The sequence below is a fragment of the Aythya marila genome (genome assembly GCF_965140915.1).
Source record: "Aythya marila genome assembly, chromosome: 24".
NCBI lineage: Eukaryota > Metazoa > Chordata > Aves > Anseriformes > Anatidae > Aythya > Aythya marila.
The window spans coordinates 5,800,953-5,817,004 of record NC_139065.1 but is presented as its reverse complement, the minus strand read 5'-3'; the positions used below and the strand labels follow the sequence as shown (position 1 = coordinate 5,817,004).

Below are 16,052 nucleotides of genomic sequence, written 5' to 3'. Positions count from 1 at the left end.
CGGGCGGCGGCGGTGCCGGTGGTGGTTGCGGTAGGCGGGGCGGCCGGAAGTGACGCACACGGCGCCTCGGCCCGCCCCTGCCTCCCTCCGCTCCGCCGCCGCCGCCGAGCGTTGTCCGCCGCCGCCGCCGCCGCCATGTCCCGCCGCCCGCTGGGGGCCCCGCGGAGCCGAGAGGAGCGGCCGGGCAGCGCCGCGCAGTTGTGAGTACCGGGCCCGGGCGGAGCGGCGCGGGCCGGCCCGGCGCTCGCCCCCTCCTGGCGGAGGGCGGAGGGGGGCGGGCAGCGCAGCGCTGCCGCAGCCGCCGCCGCCGCCGCCGTGTTCCCGGGCGGCTCGGCAGGGCCCGGCCGAGCAGGGAGCGACCCGGCAGGTACGGTCCCGCCGCCCTCCAGCCGCCCCCTGAGGGGCCCGGCCCGGTGGGGGGCGAGGCGGCGGTGCGGGGAGGGGGGCGGGGGAGGCCGCCGGAAGGAGCGGCGGGGCCGGGAGCGGGCAGCGGGGCGTCGAGGCCGCGAGCACGATGCTGGGCGGCGAGGCTGGGAGCGGGGAACCGGGGCGCTGGGGACGGGAGCGGCGCCGGTTGTGACTCCAGGAGCGGGGCAGCAGGGTGCTGAGGACGGGAGCGGGGCCGCCGCCGCCCTGCACAAGTCTTCACGCCTCCGCCCACCCCACTCGACGCCCTCCCGTGAGGCAGTGCTGCAGCGGACAGCGGGCAGACACCGAGCGTTGGAGGCTGAAGGTCGTCCTCCTCCCGCCACGCTCCCAGCCCGTAACAGCATGCGGCTGTCCGGCCGTGCTGAGGGAACCGGGAGGTGCAGCCACGCTTCTACGCTGCGGGCTCCAGCTGCGGTTGAGCTCCCCACACATCGCGTGGCCTCTCTGGAGGTGTCAGTGTGGCGAGGTGTTCCCGCTGGGCTCCTCAGAGGCTGTGGCCATGGGGTGGGCGCGTTGGCTGCGTTCCCTGTGGCGCTGCCAGGGGTTTGTGGCTGGAGGGCAGCGGTCACTGATGGGCAGAGTGGCGCTTCACAGCCTGCGGTCTGCTCCCCGGCCATTAGCGTGCCCTGCAGTAATTATTCCTACTATAGGGAATATTCTGCAGGGGGTGGAAGCGTTTTTGTGCCAAGCGTAAAATGTTCCTTCAGCCATTACTGAGAGCTGCTGGATTACAGGAAACCCCCATGCCTTTAGCAATGGCTTGTGCCTAAATTCTGGATGGGATTCCTGGCGTTGTGTGCAAACTCAGCATCGATTTCTAGATTTTGCTCAGATAATAACAAAATTACTTTATTAACGTATTCAAGTAGCACGTAGACAAAAGATACAGCTATGTAAAACGCAGTCTATGGTCACTTCATTTTATCTTGTCTCTAGGTGCATGCTTCCAATTCAATGTTATTTTGCTGCTTCCAGGATTTGGCTGTACCCATTAAAATAAATGAAGTTGGTTCTCTGGCATTTGTAGTGCTTGTGGTCCCTGGTTGATTTATTGATGTTCAGAGGAGGTGAAAGCTGTCTCTAAAGCATTATCTGGGAGTAAATGCAATCTGGAAAGTAGCTGACTGGAGTTGAAAGAGAATGTTTCTTCCAACAACTCTGAAGTGGAACTGAAGCTTGAGCAAATCTTTCTTTTTATCTCCACCAATATATTTTTTAGGTGGCAAGATCATGATTTTTGTTGCCCTAGTGGCTACAGTGGATTCAGCAAATGGTTTTATTCACTGAAAATGTGCTAAGGGTGTATTGGTATGGCAAAAATCAGGGACAGAAGACGAATCATCGTCATCTTGTTCTTTGAGTCTGATGCTTAGTAAGAGTAACAAACAATATGGGATGAGAACTTGAGGCAGTCTTGGACGTCAGATTGATGTGGCTGATTGTGTGAATGAATACAACAGGAATTCTGTTTCAACAGAGGAAGGATGTGGGGAATTCTTTTTGTTTTTCTAGCTTAACGGAAAAATAGTAATTTAAAAACCAACAACTTCCTGCTTCCTTCTGCTGTCTCTGTTTTGTAGGTTGCTTAACGCCACGCTACTAGTTGAGTAGGAAGCTTTTGGTATCGCTATGCAGACTGTCTATGCAAGGAAATAATGACTGGTTTTGGTCAAGAAAAATGGCATGTAGACATCAGTTTTCTCTGAATATCACAGATTTTTTTTTTTTTTAAAGGAAAGCTGGCTACCTAAATTTCTGTTTTGATTTTTCCGTTTTGATTTTTCTGAAACAAAGTTTCTGTGGAGAGAAGATTACCATCCACCACTATTATTTCTTCTAGTTTATTGTCCTGAAATACTGTTCAGGGGTCTGCCTTAATGTTCAGGCCTTGGGCCGAACTAAAATCTGATGATGTGCAAGAACAGAAGTATTTCTAAGCGTTAATGTGGGAGTTTTGGGAAGTTCTATATTTGTGAAGAGTAGGGAAGCGGAGGAGGACAAAATGGAGGAAGAAAGTTCTACTTCAGCTATTATGGAAAAGACTCCCCAACTACAATTCAGTACATTTCCTGTATTTATATAATTTAAGGAAAATTTACCTATTTCCTTAACAAAATTAATCTGACATCCTTAAAGGGGGAAACTAGTGGATTTTTCATTCTGCTTAAGGAAATCTCAAAACATATTCTTCTGAAAAAAAAGGGCTACAGAAAGCAGACAAGTAGGTTCTAGATCTCGTCTTCGTTACCCAACCATGTATACAAACAAGCTGGAAATGCTTTGTTCTGGTAATATACAAAGTGTCAGTCCTGGCTATTTCTTTGTTTCTCCTGGAAGAGTCTTTAGTGAAGTGAGATAAATACCATGAAGAATTTTCAACTTGCATCTGAAATGGGGAAAGTGTTGTAGTCCCCTCCAGACAACAGTGTCTGAAGTCATTGGCAGTGACGTCTTCCCTTCCTGTTCATAGATACTGGAGTAAATACGTGTGAAAGACTTCTTAGTATCTCATCTGAATGGTTCCCTTCCTTCTTTCTTATCTGTATTTTACCTTTTTCTATTTCTGCAGTCCTGTAAATACCTGCTACTTGTTTCAGGCAAACAAATGCTGTTTTCTAGAAAACAGTTATTTGGGGGTTTCCTGCTCTTTTTGCATAGCGTGTGAAGATAAAAAAGCTTCATTTCTCTTCAGTGCTAGTTTTTCTCAGCTGTCCTTTCAGATTCCAAAGCATCCAACTCCATTTTACTACTAAAACCTCAGACAGCAGCATCCATCCAGAACCACGTAGTGTGTTGCCCATGTTGTCCTTTCCAGTACGCGATTATTTTTAAAACGTATCGCAGAATTTCCTGCCCACTGCACTGACAAATCACATAAGCCTCTTATTTTTCACATCATATGCTTAGGAATGAGGCACTGTACCCAAGCATTGGACGTGGGAGTTAATTTTACGGTTACAGCAAGGAAAGTCATGCGTGTCTACAGCCTTTAGACAAGCAGTAGCATAGTTTTTATATCAGCTGTCAAGGAGAATGCAACCTCAGACTGTGCCAGGAACTGTCCTGCTCGGGGCGTGAAGAGCATCCTTGTGGCTTCTTACTTGTTGGAAAAAGACAATGTCTTGGCTGACTTCTTGAGCAGATGCAACGGTTGGATGCGTGAACGGTATCCGAATCGCTCTGTTCCGAGCTGAGCTGGAGGCCCAAACTATCGCTTTGCTGCCAGAAAAGCTGCCGGTGTTCCCCATGCTACTTGACAGTAAACAGAACCCAGCACTGGGAAGCACCCTCACGGCCATGTTCGCAATGGATTTATCCATGTAGAAAGTCAATAGGACAGAGCTAGAGTGCTTTTGGTGACCAAAAGTGATGCTGGCAGTTCTGCCTTTTAATCATTCTGGATCTGATGTCAAGACCGTGAATCCTGCTTCATCTAGGGAGGGATCCTGGTTTGTTCGTGTGTCTCAGCCTGCTATGTCGCCTCTGCGGGGCTTCAGGTTCTGCTGAGTCCAGGAGGTCTTTGGGAAGATGCCTGCCTTCAGGCAAACTCGCTCCAAGTGGGGAAGAGCCTCTCCGTCCTGGAACGGACCTAAGTCTTTTGTCATTCCTATCTTGGCGTTTGAAGCAGTCAGAGCTGACTTTTGGATGGACAAGGTTCTCTCTGTCTGTCTGCTGTTCAGAATTTTTGTCTTTGCAACTGCATCTGCTCTTCAGATTTCCCTGGTTCGGACTCCATGTATTCTTTCTAGTTCTTGAGGCCCTTTTCTTCCCAGATTGATGAGTTCTGTTTTCATCAATCGCACAGAGCTTCTGTACGTTCCTTGACCACATTTAATTTTGTTCTCTCCTTGGAGATGACCACCTTTGTAGTCTGTATCTGTCTAAAGAATGAGCGAGCAGGTGAGATGTAGGCAAATGGCTTGGTCACTGTTCGTCCTGTTCCACCAACGGAATGTATTCTGCATCTTATTTTTTTTTCTTGTGTATGTGTCAAAGGTAATTTCTGTTTCCACCTTGCCATGCAATTAATCTGCCTATATTTTCCCAAAGCTTTCCTGAAATTCATACTTCTTAGTGCTAAGTAGGGGTATTAAAAGCAGCAGGTGGCAAAAAATACGGCTCCTCTGTGAAATTTGTCAATTATGTTTCTTCCATTTAGAAGGAAAAGGAAGGGCTCTCTAAGCAGAAGAGAATATTTCAGGTGTTTTCTTGGGTCTTTTAAGTATATATTTTTTCAGTCTGAAAAGGATGCTGTTTCTTGCCTTTCTGATGTGTAATAGTTGGATGTTGTTTTTAGACAGTCTGTGGTACTCTGAAATGCTAACCCAAAATGTACAGTAAGTAGATCAGAGTTATTTTTGCCCTGAAGTTCCTGAAGATTAGGTCTGGAATTTTTCAGTAGTTAATCTGTTTCTAAGGCATAGCAGCGTTGGGTGTACAATTCACTGATGCACATTAATTAAAATATCTGTGCTGTGTTCACTTACACTTTCTTTCTTTTTTCTTTTTCTTGTCTCTTTTCTTTGTTTTGTTAAGCATTGCAGGCTGTATGTACCGAGTAGTTCAGACGACGGGACCAGATGGAAAAAACCTTCTGAAATTACTTCCAATTTCTAAATCTTCTGGAAACTTTGTGCCAATAGTTCAGTCTTCAGCCATGTCAAATAATCCTAAAGGGAATATTTCTAGTCCGGTTCATCTTACTTTTAAGACACAGCTTGCCAATACTACTGCACCTTCATCTGTTAAGATACCTGTTTTTCAGTCTCCTAATCCTGGAAAGATAATTCTTACAAGGACATTAGACAAACAGGAAAGCGTTAGAGCAGGTTCTGAAACAGAAAGCTTAACTGCAAAATCAGCTGCTAACATCCAGAGCAGTTGTGTTTCAGTTGATAGACTGTCTTTGCAGAACATTGCTGTAACAAGTTCATCTAACCAGAGTAACTCTGCGTACATGTTGGTAAACACAAAGAATCTTCCCGCTACTATGAAGTCTCCAGTACTACCCTCTGACCACCACCTCCAGATACCAGCTGATGCAGAAGTGAAATCTGTCCCAGCTTCTTTTTTACCACCTGCAATACAGCAAAAAATACTTGCAGCTGCAGCAACAAATGTGTCTGGAGGAGCTGACAGTACAAAAATGCCAACTGTTATTTACGTGTCACCTGTGAACGCGGTGAAAACGGTACTTCCCAAGCGGTTGCAAACCATTTGCCCCAAAGCCACCACAGACGTTTCAAAAACATTAATAATGACAGCTACACAAATGGCAAACTGTTCTTCTCCTGAGACAGTAACATCTGATGATCAGAAGTGCCAGCAAACACCAATGAAATGGATTGTGCAAGAAAGTCCGCAGTTATCATCGCCTTGCCTTATTCCCGTGAAGTCATCAAATAACGTGGCTTCTAAGATCTTGAAAACTTTGTCAGATATGAAGAATGTCGAAGTTAACTCTGCGAATATTTTACCGCTCTGTTCTAGTGGTCCCGGTGGAAGCCAAACAAAAATCACACCTTTTAAAGATAATGCTCTGGTCATGTACAGTGGGAAAGTCTATTTGTTGACCAAAAGAGGTTCTGATGTTCTGTCAGCCCACGTTGACAAACAAGCATCTTCCTCTTCTGATGCTTCACATAAAAAGGAGACATCCAAGCTAATTGCTTCTACTGAAGTCACTAAAATAACCAATAAAGTGGTGAATCTGGTATTGTCAAAGAGCAAAGGAATGGTGCTGTCTCAGAAAGATCCAAAAATGTGTGCAAACGCAAAAGTTTCTCCATCAGCTGGTTTAAGAAGTGACTTAAAATCCGCACCTGCAGCTCTGGTGACACCAAGCGTTAAGGAGCACAGTTCTGCTGTAATCCAGGGGAAGAGTTTGCCCCTGACCATGAGCATTTCAAGTGGAGCGACCCCTATTACAGCAGTAGGGACACAGGAAAATATATGCCAAGGTGGCAAAGAAATGATTCATTCCCCCAGAGCAGCAAGTGCTGTTTTACCTCAGTCTAAACAAGAGTGTGCTTTCAGTGAAGACTGGCAAAAGGTAACTCTCTCCAATAAACATGCCAATCTCAGTGTCTGCTAAATTATTATATGCTCCTGGTTCTGTTGGAATAAAATAGCTGATAGTAAGTTCACAGATTGTTGTGACTGTTCTGGTCACCAGAAATGCTGGTCTGAAAGTGTAGTTCGTTGGTTCAAAAATGGAAAATACTTTTTTGTTTTGTTTTCCCTGCAAAATTGCACTGGAGTGAGTGCAAGTGAGAAAAGGCGTAAAGAAAAGGGCAAGGAGAAGACAATTTATCTTGTGAAGAAATAAAAGTTATGTACAGCAAGTGGAAAGTACAGGAAAGCTGTTCATCTGGTAGCTCTCTGCTCTCAAACACTGATGCTGTGTTTTCCCAGCAGTTGACCGTGCTGTAGGAGTGATGTCAAGTAGAGAAGCTTAGAGCTACGTGAGAGGAGAACAAGGCGGACAAGCAGGGATTGTCATGTTAGGACGAAGGCATTACAGCTCCAGTTTCTGCTGTCTCAGAGAGCCTAAGGCGGGAGCTGCGTTCCCTTCTGTTCATGCTGTGGTGTAGAGGGGTTTTCTTCCTTTGTGTCATGGCTGATGTCAGGCAGATGGAACTCTCGGGAGCTTTAATGGCAACGGTGCTTTCCCCCTTCAGGCTGTCTACATGTTCTTCTAAAATTGTAATGTAGGAAATATCGAAGAGAGAACTTAGCTGAAAATTGCACAAACTCTATGCCCATGAAGGATTGCAAGTCAAGCTTTCGGTTGCCCAGGAGGACAGAATGAATTTGTCTGCAGGTGAAAAATTGGTCTGAAGCAAGTATGTATTTGCTTATGTTGACCAGGCCGAAGAGGAATGTCAGCTAAGCATATTTATGCACATTTGAGGCATTTAATCATTGCAGTAGGGCCTCTTTTTTGATTGTTCCTAACCTGACAAAACTGTTCAGATAAACATTTTTTCTTGAGTGCTGTGTGATGCCAAGTGGTAGCATTCTCATTTGCCTTAGTTGTTTATAGTCCATAAATTTGCAAGGCTATGGGTGCCAGACATAGTGATGTCACCTTGGCCTTGCAGTTGAGGAACAGTTCAGGTTACAGTGAGATTAGGTAGGAAGGCTGGTTAATAGTGCTTTGTTGGTATTATCAAAGTGGAGTGTTTTCAACAGCCTGAAAGTGACTCTGTAAAGAACACCGTCTGATCTTTCATCATCTTCCTTTGTTACTTCTAAGCTTTAGTGTAGGTTACTTTATATGGCTTACTAATTGGACTTTGCATTGTCTGGATGTTTTACAAGACGCTTGGTGTTTTAGGTAACTCAAATAATGTTAGACCTATGATAATATGTCATAATTCCTCAAAATTGGCTTACACATGTTAAATGCAACTCTTGTGAAAAATTGTTATTTTCCCAGTGTTTCTAGTAAACTAAGGCTTCTGTATACATGGAAGGAGAGGGAGAGAGATTCATGGTTCCCACCCTGTTTCTGTATTTCAGGTCCAGCATGAAAAGATGGATTCACAGGGAAAAGTTAATAAAATCAAACACCAAGAGAAGCCACATTGGAAACAATACTTGGAATTAAGGAGAAAATTTGGTCTCACCAAGGAGGAGAGAGTCTACCTTAAGAGAATACCATTGATAACCTCCAGTGAGAAACCAGATGAAAGGGTGTGTTCCAGTAACAACTTGAAAACGAGAAATGACTCTTGCGTTTCATCATCATTAGATGTGACAATAACAAATCAACATCAGGAATGTGTTACAGAGGAAAAGGTATCTTGAATGTTTTTGGCACTAAAGTATGTGTACTGCAAACACATTCAGAAAGCAGCATGTGTATGATCAGTACAGGGCTATGATTTTTGTTTGGACCCTCCCACCTTGGGATTCATCGGGGGAAGCCAGTAATTGTTACAGTCCCTGTGAGAATTGTTCCTAGAACTTAGTTTTGTGCTGCTATAGAGCTGTATGACTTCAGTATGACTCGAGTGCTCCTTTTTTTTTTTTTTTTTTTTTTTTTTTTTTAATCCTCATTTCTGTGTTCAGCTGGAGGAAATAAAAAGAACAAATGCTTTGAAGCACCCTCTAGTGGTGGATGAACTGTCAAAAGGATAGCCTTTATTGGAATAGGAACTCTGTGATTCTGATTTATATTTAGCCTTCTGCAAATGGTTATGTATATCCAGTAGTGCAGTGAATACATGCAGAATAATAGAGGAATGATTTCTTGGGAAGCTTTACCTGTGAATTCAAAATCGGGCAAGTACTATTATTTCAAGGCACTTCAGACATTCACGTGACAAAATGTGTGACTTCCAAAGAAAAGCATCCACTTGGTCGCATGCAGTGTTATTGAAAAAAAAATTGACTCATGTACCTGTCTGGTCATTACAGCTGTGAATGTCTTTATAAACTTAACCCTTTGTTGTTGGCTATGGATGTTCTTGAGTGCTTCTGGAAAGGTTGCCCTTAATGTAAGAACTTCTATCTTAACGCATGAAATTGATTTTAGCCATCCAAAGTAGTCCTGTTCAGCTTTAGTGTTCTAAACTTTCTTTTGTATGATTCTACTCTACCCAGTCAAAAGCTTTCTCAGATTTTAATAATTCTATGTTGAGAGCCCAGCTTTAGGCAGATCTACTGCCTGCTCATAGTAAGGTACATCAAAATTTAAATAGCAAGGTAGTTGAGAGGAATGTGGTTTTGTAATGGACTTCATCTCTAACATTTAAGCTTTCTGGAAATGTCAGCCTGAAGAATGTTTTGCATTTTTCCACCAAGTTAGATTCAAAATATTTGGTTTAGTCTAGAGTTAAAGAGGTGATAGCATGAAATGATAGGCAAGCACAGGAAGGGCAGAAGTGGACTATTGGGTGAGGAAGAAAGTTAACGTTCTGGAGTTGTTAACCAGGAATCTTTGCTAGAAAACATTACTGAACATGGAAGTATGTTTGCTCAAATTGCTAAAAGAAACATCTTCCATACAGTAATTCTAAGAAGCATACAGCAATATGCGTAATATGTGCATAATGAGCTGTGAATAAGGTAGAATGATGCTCAACTTAACAGAAGGATGTTTTATGTGTTTCTTGACTATACAGATAATTGTGGATCTGGAAGATTCATCTAAGAAAAGAAAAATAAAATCCTCATCGGTGTCAGACAGTGGAAAGAGAAGGAAAACATCAGTCAAATCAACCACAAGTTCAAATTCAGAAGATACTGGCCCAAGTTCCATCCTGCTTAACAGAAGTGCTTCCCCTCCACCAGTCTTACTGCAGCAAAGTATTTCCACAGACGTTGTTACATCCTCTGTTGGGAGGGACTCCGAGCAAGAGACGTGCTCTCAAAATAGTGATGTTATAGACTCACATATTCCAGTTTTAGTGTCCTGTGAAGATCATACTTCAGTTTTCGAAGGTTCTTTCAGAGATGATGCTTTCCCTTTGACTCCGCCAGACTTGGATGAAACAATCCGGGATGAAAAGATAAAACGACTTAAACAGCTCTTAAGAGAACGAGAAGCGGCACTTGAAGAGATGCGTAGAAAAATGCAGCAAACCTGAAATACTGTAGGTGGTGATCTAGACCATATTCATCTTCATTTCAGTGATTTAAAGAAGAAAGTGTTTAAATGAACATGAATATTTCTGGTAGACAGAGGATCCTTTAAGATTTCTTTAAAAAATTTACTATATATATTTAGTAAAGTACAGGGTTCCTGTTAAAGACCAGAAATAAAAGACGTGGACATCATATTCTGCTTCTGGGACATGCACACATATCGAAGAATGCAGAAGAAAAGTGTTTTTATTATTTTTAGTATATGCTCTATATTTTGAATTGAAGGGGTTTCTGTATTAGCCCTAGAGAATAAACTTTCCCATATTGGAAATTTGTGGCTTCTCTCTTAGAATCTGAATGCAAATTGTAAACCCCAGTTGTAAATATTTTTTGTTTTCATAATATTTTATAATGCATGACAACTTTTGTGAATCGTTGAGAACTGTCAGTTGTCATAAAAGGTCAATGGTCAGTGGTTAATAAATGCTATTTAAGTGATCTGGGGGTTAGACTTCAGGCAGTAATAATACTGATATTTATAAAAAAACAAATAAAAATACTTTACAGATGTGAAGATGGAACCAGTACTAACATCTGAAGTATGCCAGTAAAGTTATATAGATATGTGTCTCTTACTGTTATTGTTGTAAGCCTTTATAAGGCTTTTGCCAGCAGTGCAATGTTGAAGATTAGTTGTGATTATTTTTTTTCAAGGGGTGAGATTTTTTTTTTTAAAGAATTCTATTGAATCATTACTTATTGAAGCAAAAAAGGCACATTTCTTTATCTGTGAGTGGTATCTTTAATGTATCTTTAATAATTCTCGATGAATGTCTCTTCCATTAGCTTGATCAGTCTTTATTTGCATGTCTCCTGCTACCTACATTTGATGCTACCTAAATTTTGCATTGTAGGAGAGAATGAGCACTCAGGCTGTCTTTGCCACCATGATTTTTATAGATCTTTGTAGCATATTTCCCCAGCATGTTTTGTCAGGTGTTGGATGGAGGCCTTTTGCTACTTTCTCTTGGCTGTGTCATAGACTCCAATAAGTTGGAAAATCCCTTCAGTGTTTTCAAGTCCAACCATGAACCTGAACTACCAAGCCCCATTACTAGAAGATGTCCCTTTGTGCCACATTTAATTTTTTCATGTCACTTAATTTTGTTAGGTTCTCCTGCAGTTCTTCAAAGTTAGGTTTCATTGCTGCAGCTATGATTAACTTGATTCATTATGATTAATTATGATAAACTGTACTGCCAACAAAACCTGCCCTTTTTTTTCTTGTCCATGTATGGCTGTACTGAACATTACTGATCCCTGTATAACTTAGTCTATAAGACAGAGCAAGCAGGTCATATGTACTTTTTTTTGTAAATGTGCAAAGCAAAGAGGCTAAGTTATGGGAGATTTATTTATTTATTGTTTTTGAGCAGTTAATGACAACAGTGGGGAAGAGATCTGTTTGTTGTCTCATCCATGCTTCTTCCAGAAAGCTTGGAAGAAGTCCAAGTTGAAGTCTTAAGTTTGTCTAAGCCTGCCTGGGAGTTGTAAGCAGTAATGAGGAGACAGTTGGTTCTGTTTTCTTTTTTTTTTTTTCATTATTTTTTTCTTGGTGAAAAGTGGGAATATTCCCCACACATACATGGGTGTGGTGGGTTGGCCTTGACCAACAGCCAAGCATCCACACAGCTGCTTGCTCACTCACCTTTCCTGCAGCATGGGGAGAAAAGAAGGAAGGTGAAGGAAGGATTGAGATAAAGACAATTTAATAGGGGAAGCAAAAGTTGCGTGTACAGGCAAAGTAAAATAATAATTTAACATCTGTCATCAGCAGGCAGATATTTAGCAACTTCCTGGCTAAACAGGGCCTCAGCATACATGGTTGCTCGGGAAGGCAAACATGATAATCACAAATGTACTCAAAATCCTCCTTTCATCCTCCATTTATTTGCTGAGCATGCTATCATATGGTATGGAACATCCCTTTGGGCATTTTGGGTCAGCTGTCCTGGCTCTGTCTGCTCCCACCTTGCCCACAGAGTGAAAAAAGAGAAAGCCTTGGTACTGTGCAAGCATGTTCTGTGACAGCCAAAACGCTGGTGCATTATCAACGCTGTGGGTCACAAATCCAGATTGCAGCACCATACAGGCTGCTATGAAGCATCCAGCCCAGCCAGACCACTGCGATGGGACAGCAATCAGACAAGAAAGGTAGGCAACCTTATGTCTCATCTGGTGCTGTGCTCACCAGTTGTGATACTCTTCCAACAAACATCTCTCATCTTTCCTGTCTTCTGACAAAAGTCTTTGTTTTCCAATGATCTACAAAGAAATGAATGAAGCTGAGTTTGTTTCCCCTCTGCTTTTGCTGGAAGGACTCTTGTGTTTGAAGTCCTACAGCACACCACCTTTCTTCCAGAACCTCCTTATCCCTGGCAAAGTGGTCAGTTATGCCTGGATTTTCTATATACACCGATAAAATACTGAAAATTTGAAGAGTCCTCACTGCAAGGTTTTGAAGAAACATGGCCAATAGGGTTTGGTAGAAAAAGAAGTGAATAGGCTGTTTCCCTGTGATCAAGTAATGGAAAATGTGACACAATTTGGAAGAACACTGCCAAGCCATCTGTGGAAGAGAAGATGTCTTTTCCTGGAACAGCATCAATGCAAAGTTGAGAGGATCACAGAACTGAGAGACGGACCTTGCTGTGCTGGTGTGGGGAAGTTGCACCACCAGCAGCAGCAAAGGGACTGTCAACTGCCAGGAACATTGCACGTTGTTGGAACTGCTCCTCATCTAGTCACAGCGTCTGTAGCACGGATTAGGTTTTTCTGCACTGTTCATCTGTTAACATCTGTGATCTGTTACGAGTCGCTTTGTGAAACAGAAGCTTGGAACACTGGCTGCAGCCCAGGAGTGAAAGTTCTTGGCAGCTTCGAATGGCAGAATGCATTGCAAGTTACACACTGCTTGCTGTGTTAACACATAGGAATACGAAAACCGTAGATTTAGGCTATGAATTGAAATTATCACTTTCAAGGAAGAGACAGTGAAAGGTCTTTTAAGAGTTACTGGGTTGAAAGAGTGAAAGTGGCAGAGAGTACTGGACAAAGCAGGTTGGGAAGGAAAGATGGTACCAGACCAGCTGCTAATCTGGAGACGTGGGATGTTTGGACAGAAGAACTAGCCACATGCAAAGGTGCCACTTTGCAACCAGAGGTCAAACCATCAGAGCACTGGCATTTCCAATTGAGGACACACATCTTGTGGAGGTTATTTAGCGTGAAAGGCTGCCTGGAAGCTGTGCGTCAGATCCAGCTTCTCACCAGCAAGCCAGCAGTCAGCTGCTGGGGATGGAAATGTGCAGAAATGGTGGAAAATGAGTTAACCTGTCGATAGCCATCACCAGGGATGTGCAGACTCACATTTCAAACCGTGTTGGACAGCATGGAAGTGATCCTGAGTTTCCTACACATGGGATTAGAGTGGACAAGTTGACTGATTTCCAATGGCACGGTCGGCAGCGGGAGCAGATGCCAAGGCTGAATTTGGCAGAGCCCGACTCTGGTGGATGTGGCAGGCACAGAACAGTTACGGTGCAGTTCGTAGAGCGCTTCTGGCAGGTGGGGAGGGAGATGACTTTCCAAACCAAGATGTGAAAGTGTAAGCAGTCAGCACTGGAACACTCTTAAGAGTCATCCAGCCCATTATCGCAGAGACCAACATGGAGAAGGAAATCAGAATGGGGAACTGGTAGCAGATGCCTAGAAAAGCATACAAAGGTGTAATGATCACATGCAAGACTTCATTGGTGTTTTCAAAATTTCCAGCAACAATAGTTCTTATACATGATATCTTCATGTTTAATACCCCTTAATTTTTACTTTTGGTGCCTGTAATATTTTCCATTAACTTTTTAAGACGAATATAACCAGTCCTTGTATCACCAACAAAAAGCCATTTTGTGGGCTTTTTTCAAATTCCTCTTCAGTCTTTCTTTTCCTGTACTGGGAAATGCTGCATAAATATCCTTTGAAGAGAAATGAGCACAAATACAGGCTAGGCAGAGAGTGGACTGAGAGCAGCACTGATGAGAAGCTTTTTCAGATGGATGGACCAGGACTTCCGTACAGATAGAAATATCATTGCATCATGGAGTTCCAATGGCATTTTGAATTTTTGTTTTGTTTTGCTTTCTACACCTACCTAGTAACTTATATTCCAGAGCTCTTCAAAATTGATGTGATATTTTTATGATCTAATGAATTTGCTGATCTCTTTGAACATAACAACTTGTTCAGTACACGTTACTCTATACAGAAACACAAGAGTTTTCATTCATCTATATAGAATTTTATCATTTGTTTTATTGCTCAGTTATTGGTACTACGAGGATCATCTCCAGCATTTTGTCATGGCCTGAGACCTGTGCCACTTGCCAGCTTTGTCATCTTGCTCTTTACCCCTTTTCTAAATAATCTATGAATGTTGACATGCACAGGCTCCAACGAGAATATCTGGGACTTCTTCCTTTCATTGAGAAACAGATTGAATCAGCCTTCTTTTTTTCTCTTTAAACCAGCTATTTATTAAGCTGAGGACTGTTTTTTGTTTTGTTTTGTTTTGTTTAATTATTATTATTTTTTTCGCTACAGCAGCCTGGTTTCTGTAAATCTATGGTGGAAGTTGTCCATGTAGATAATCAACCATAGATATATGTTTGGAGGGACACATTTACCATTTCCTTTGGTAAATGCTACTGGAATTGCAAGGCAGCTCTCGTCTTCGCTGAACCCACAGAGACCTTTCTTCAGTTTAGGGAATCGTGGTTGGAAAGAGAAGACTTGTCTGGAGAGAGAGCAAACAGCCATCGGAACAGCAAAAGAAACGAGCAGCAGGAGGGCTGTGAGAGTGGCAGGGGTCAATGGCATGGAGATTAGCAGGTTGTCACCATCACAGCACATCTATCTGCAGCTACTGAGGACCTCCAATCAGGAAATGGACAGTCAGAAAGAGGCAACAGCTTAAAATGAAAATTCAAACCTTTAAGAAGGGAAGATAGGGTAGGAATCACAAGACAGTGCGATAAGGAGAGATGTAATTCCTGATGGCTCACACAAGCGGGGTTGGATGGACAGACAAAAAGGTCAATATGTCAGCACCTAAAGGGTACAAAAAGGTACATTCAGAGACAAGTCATACCCACCCAGGAGCTGTGAGGAGGACTTGGAAGCCAGTGTTGTCCTCCATGTCACAGTGAGCAACCCCAGACAAGCAGGTGGGTACAGGTGTCCTGGTGCCCAGCCACTGACCAGACCAAAGACACCTCCTTGGTATCTGCCTGTGGATGTGGAAGAGAAGAGTTTTAACTCGGAACAAGATCACCTCCACCAAGATCTCATGCTGACATCTGCTATGCTGCTGCTACAATGCTATGTTTTCCTATACAGTTGAGCATTGCCACTCCCTTTTTATTGTAATTCTACCTACTCTACTGGTATGGACAGGAAAGCACTGATCCTATGGTTCCACAGATGTCGCTGGGAACCCTTTGAAAATTTGTTGGCATATTGGCCACTTTCCTGTCCTCCAGAACTGAAACAGTTCTGAGTAAGGACTTATTCCAGCTGTTTCATCTTTTACTCCTTCAGGGTTTTTGTTTGAACATGGGGACATAATCCGATTAATTCACACACTCGTTACTGTTTTGAAACTTCTACCTGCATCTCAGATTCAGTCAAATCTGAGTTCCCAGCGGCAAAAGCTCCCAGGGTAGGAAGCTCTTAGGCTCTTTTGTGATGCTTATAGATATCGGTATCTTACTTCTGATAGCCTTATCTTGGAAGACTCATTTTATGCTTTGATCTTAAAAGCCTTCTAGCACACTTCCCCACCCCCTGATGTTTGCAAACAAGTTTGTTGTCCCTTACATTGCCTGCCCATTTGGATGTAAATTCAGTTTATTCAAGGCTTTTTTCTAGCATCTAATGACTGCCTTAACCCAGTTCTCCTCCCTCTCCAAGTC

General features: G+C 43.1%; 1 protein-coding gene across 3 annotated transcripts in view; it reads left to right on the top strand.

Moving 5' to 3' along the window:
- Window positions 1-16,052, top strand: part of CEPT1 (choline/ethanolamine phosphotransferase 1) — a 65,723-nt gene continuing 49,671 nt past the window's right edge. The window contains exons 1-4 of one of the 3 annotated variants that reach the window (XM_082778725.1): window positions 1-200; window positions 4,966-6,481; window positions 7,954-8,232; window positions 9,561-10,354. In XM_082778725.1, coding sequence (XP_082634851.1) covers window positions 136-200; window positions 4,966-6,481; window positions 7,954-8,232; window positions 9,561-10,025 — 2,325 coding nt within the window. In that variant the 5' untranslated portion in view covers window positions 1-135 and the 3' untranslated portion in view covers window positions 10,026-10,354. Of the gene's footprint in view, window positions 368-4,965; window positions 6,482-7,953; window positions 8,233-9,560; window positions 10,355-16,052 lie in introns of those variants that run through there. The other 2 variants (XM_082778726.1, XM_082778729.1) reach the window with 2 other exon arrangements.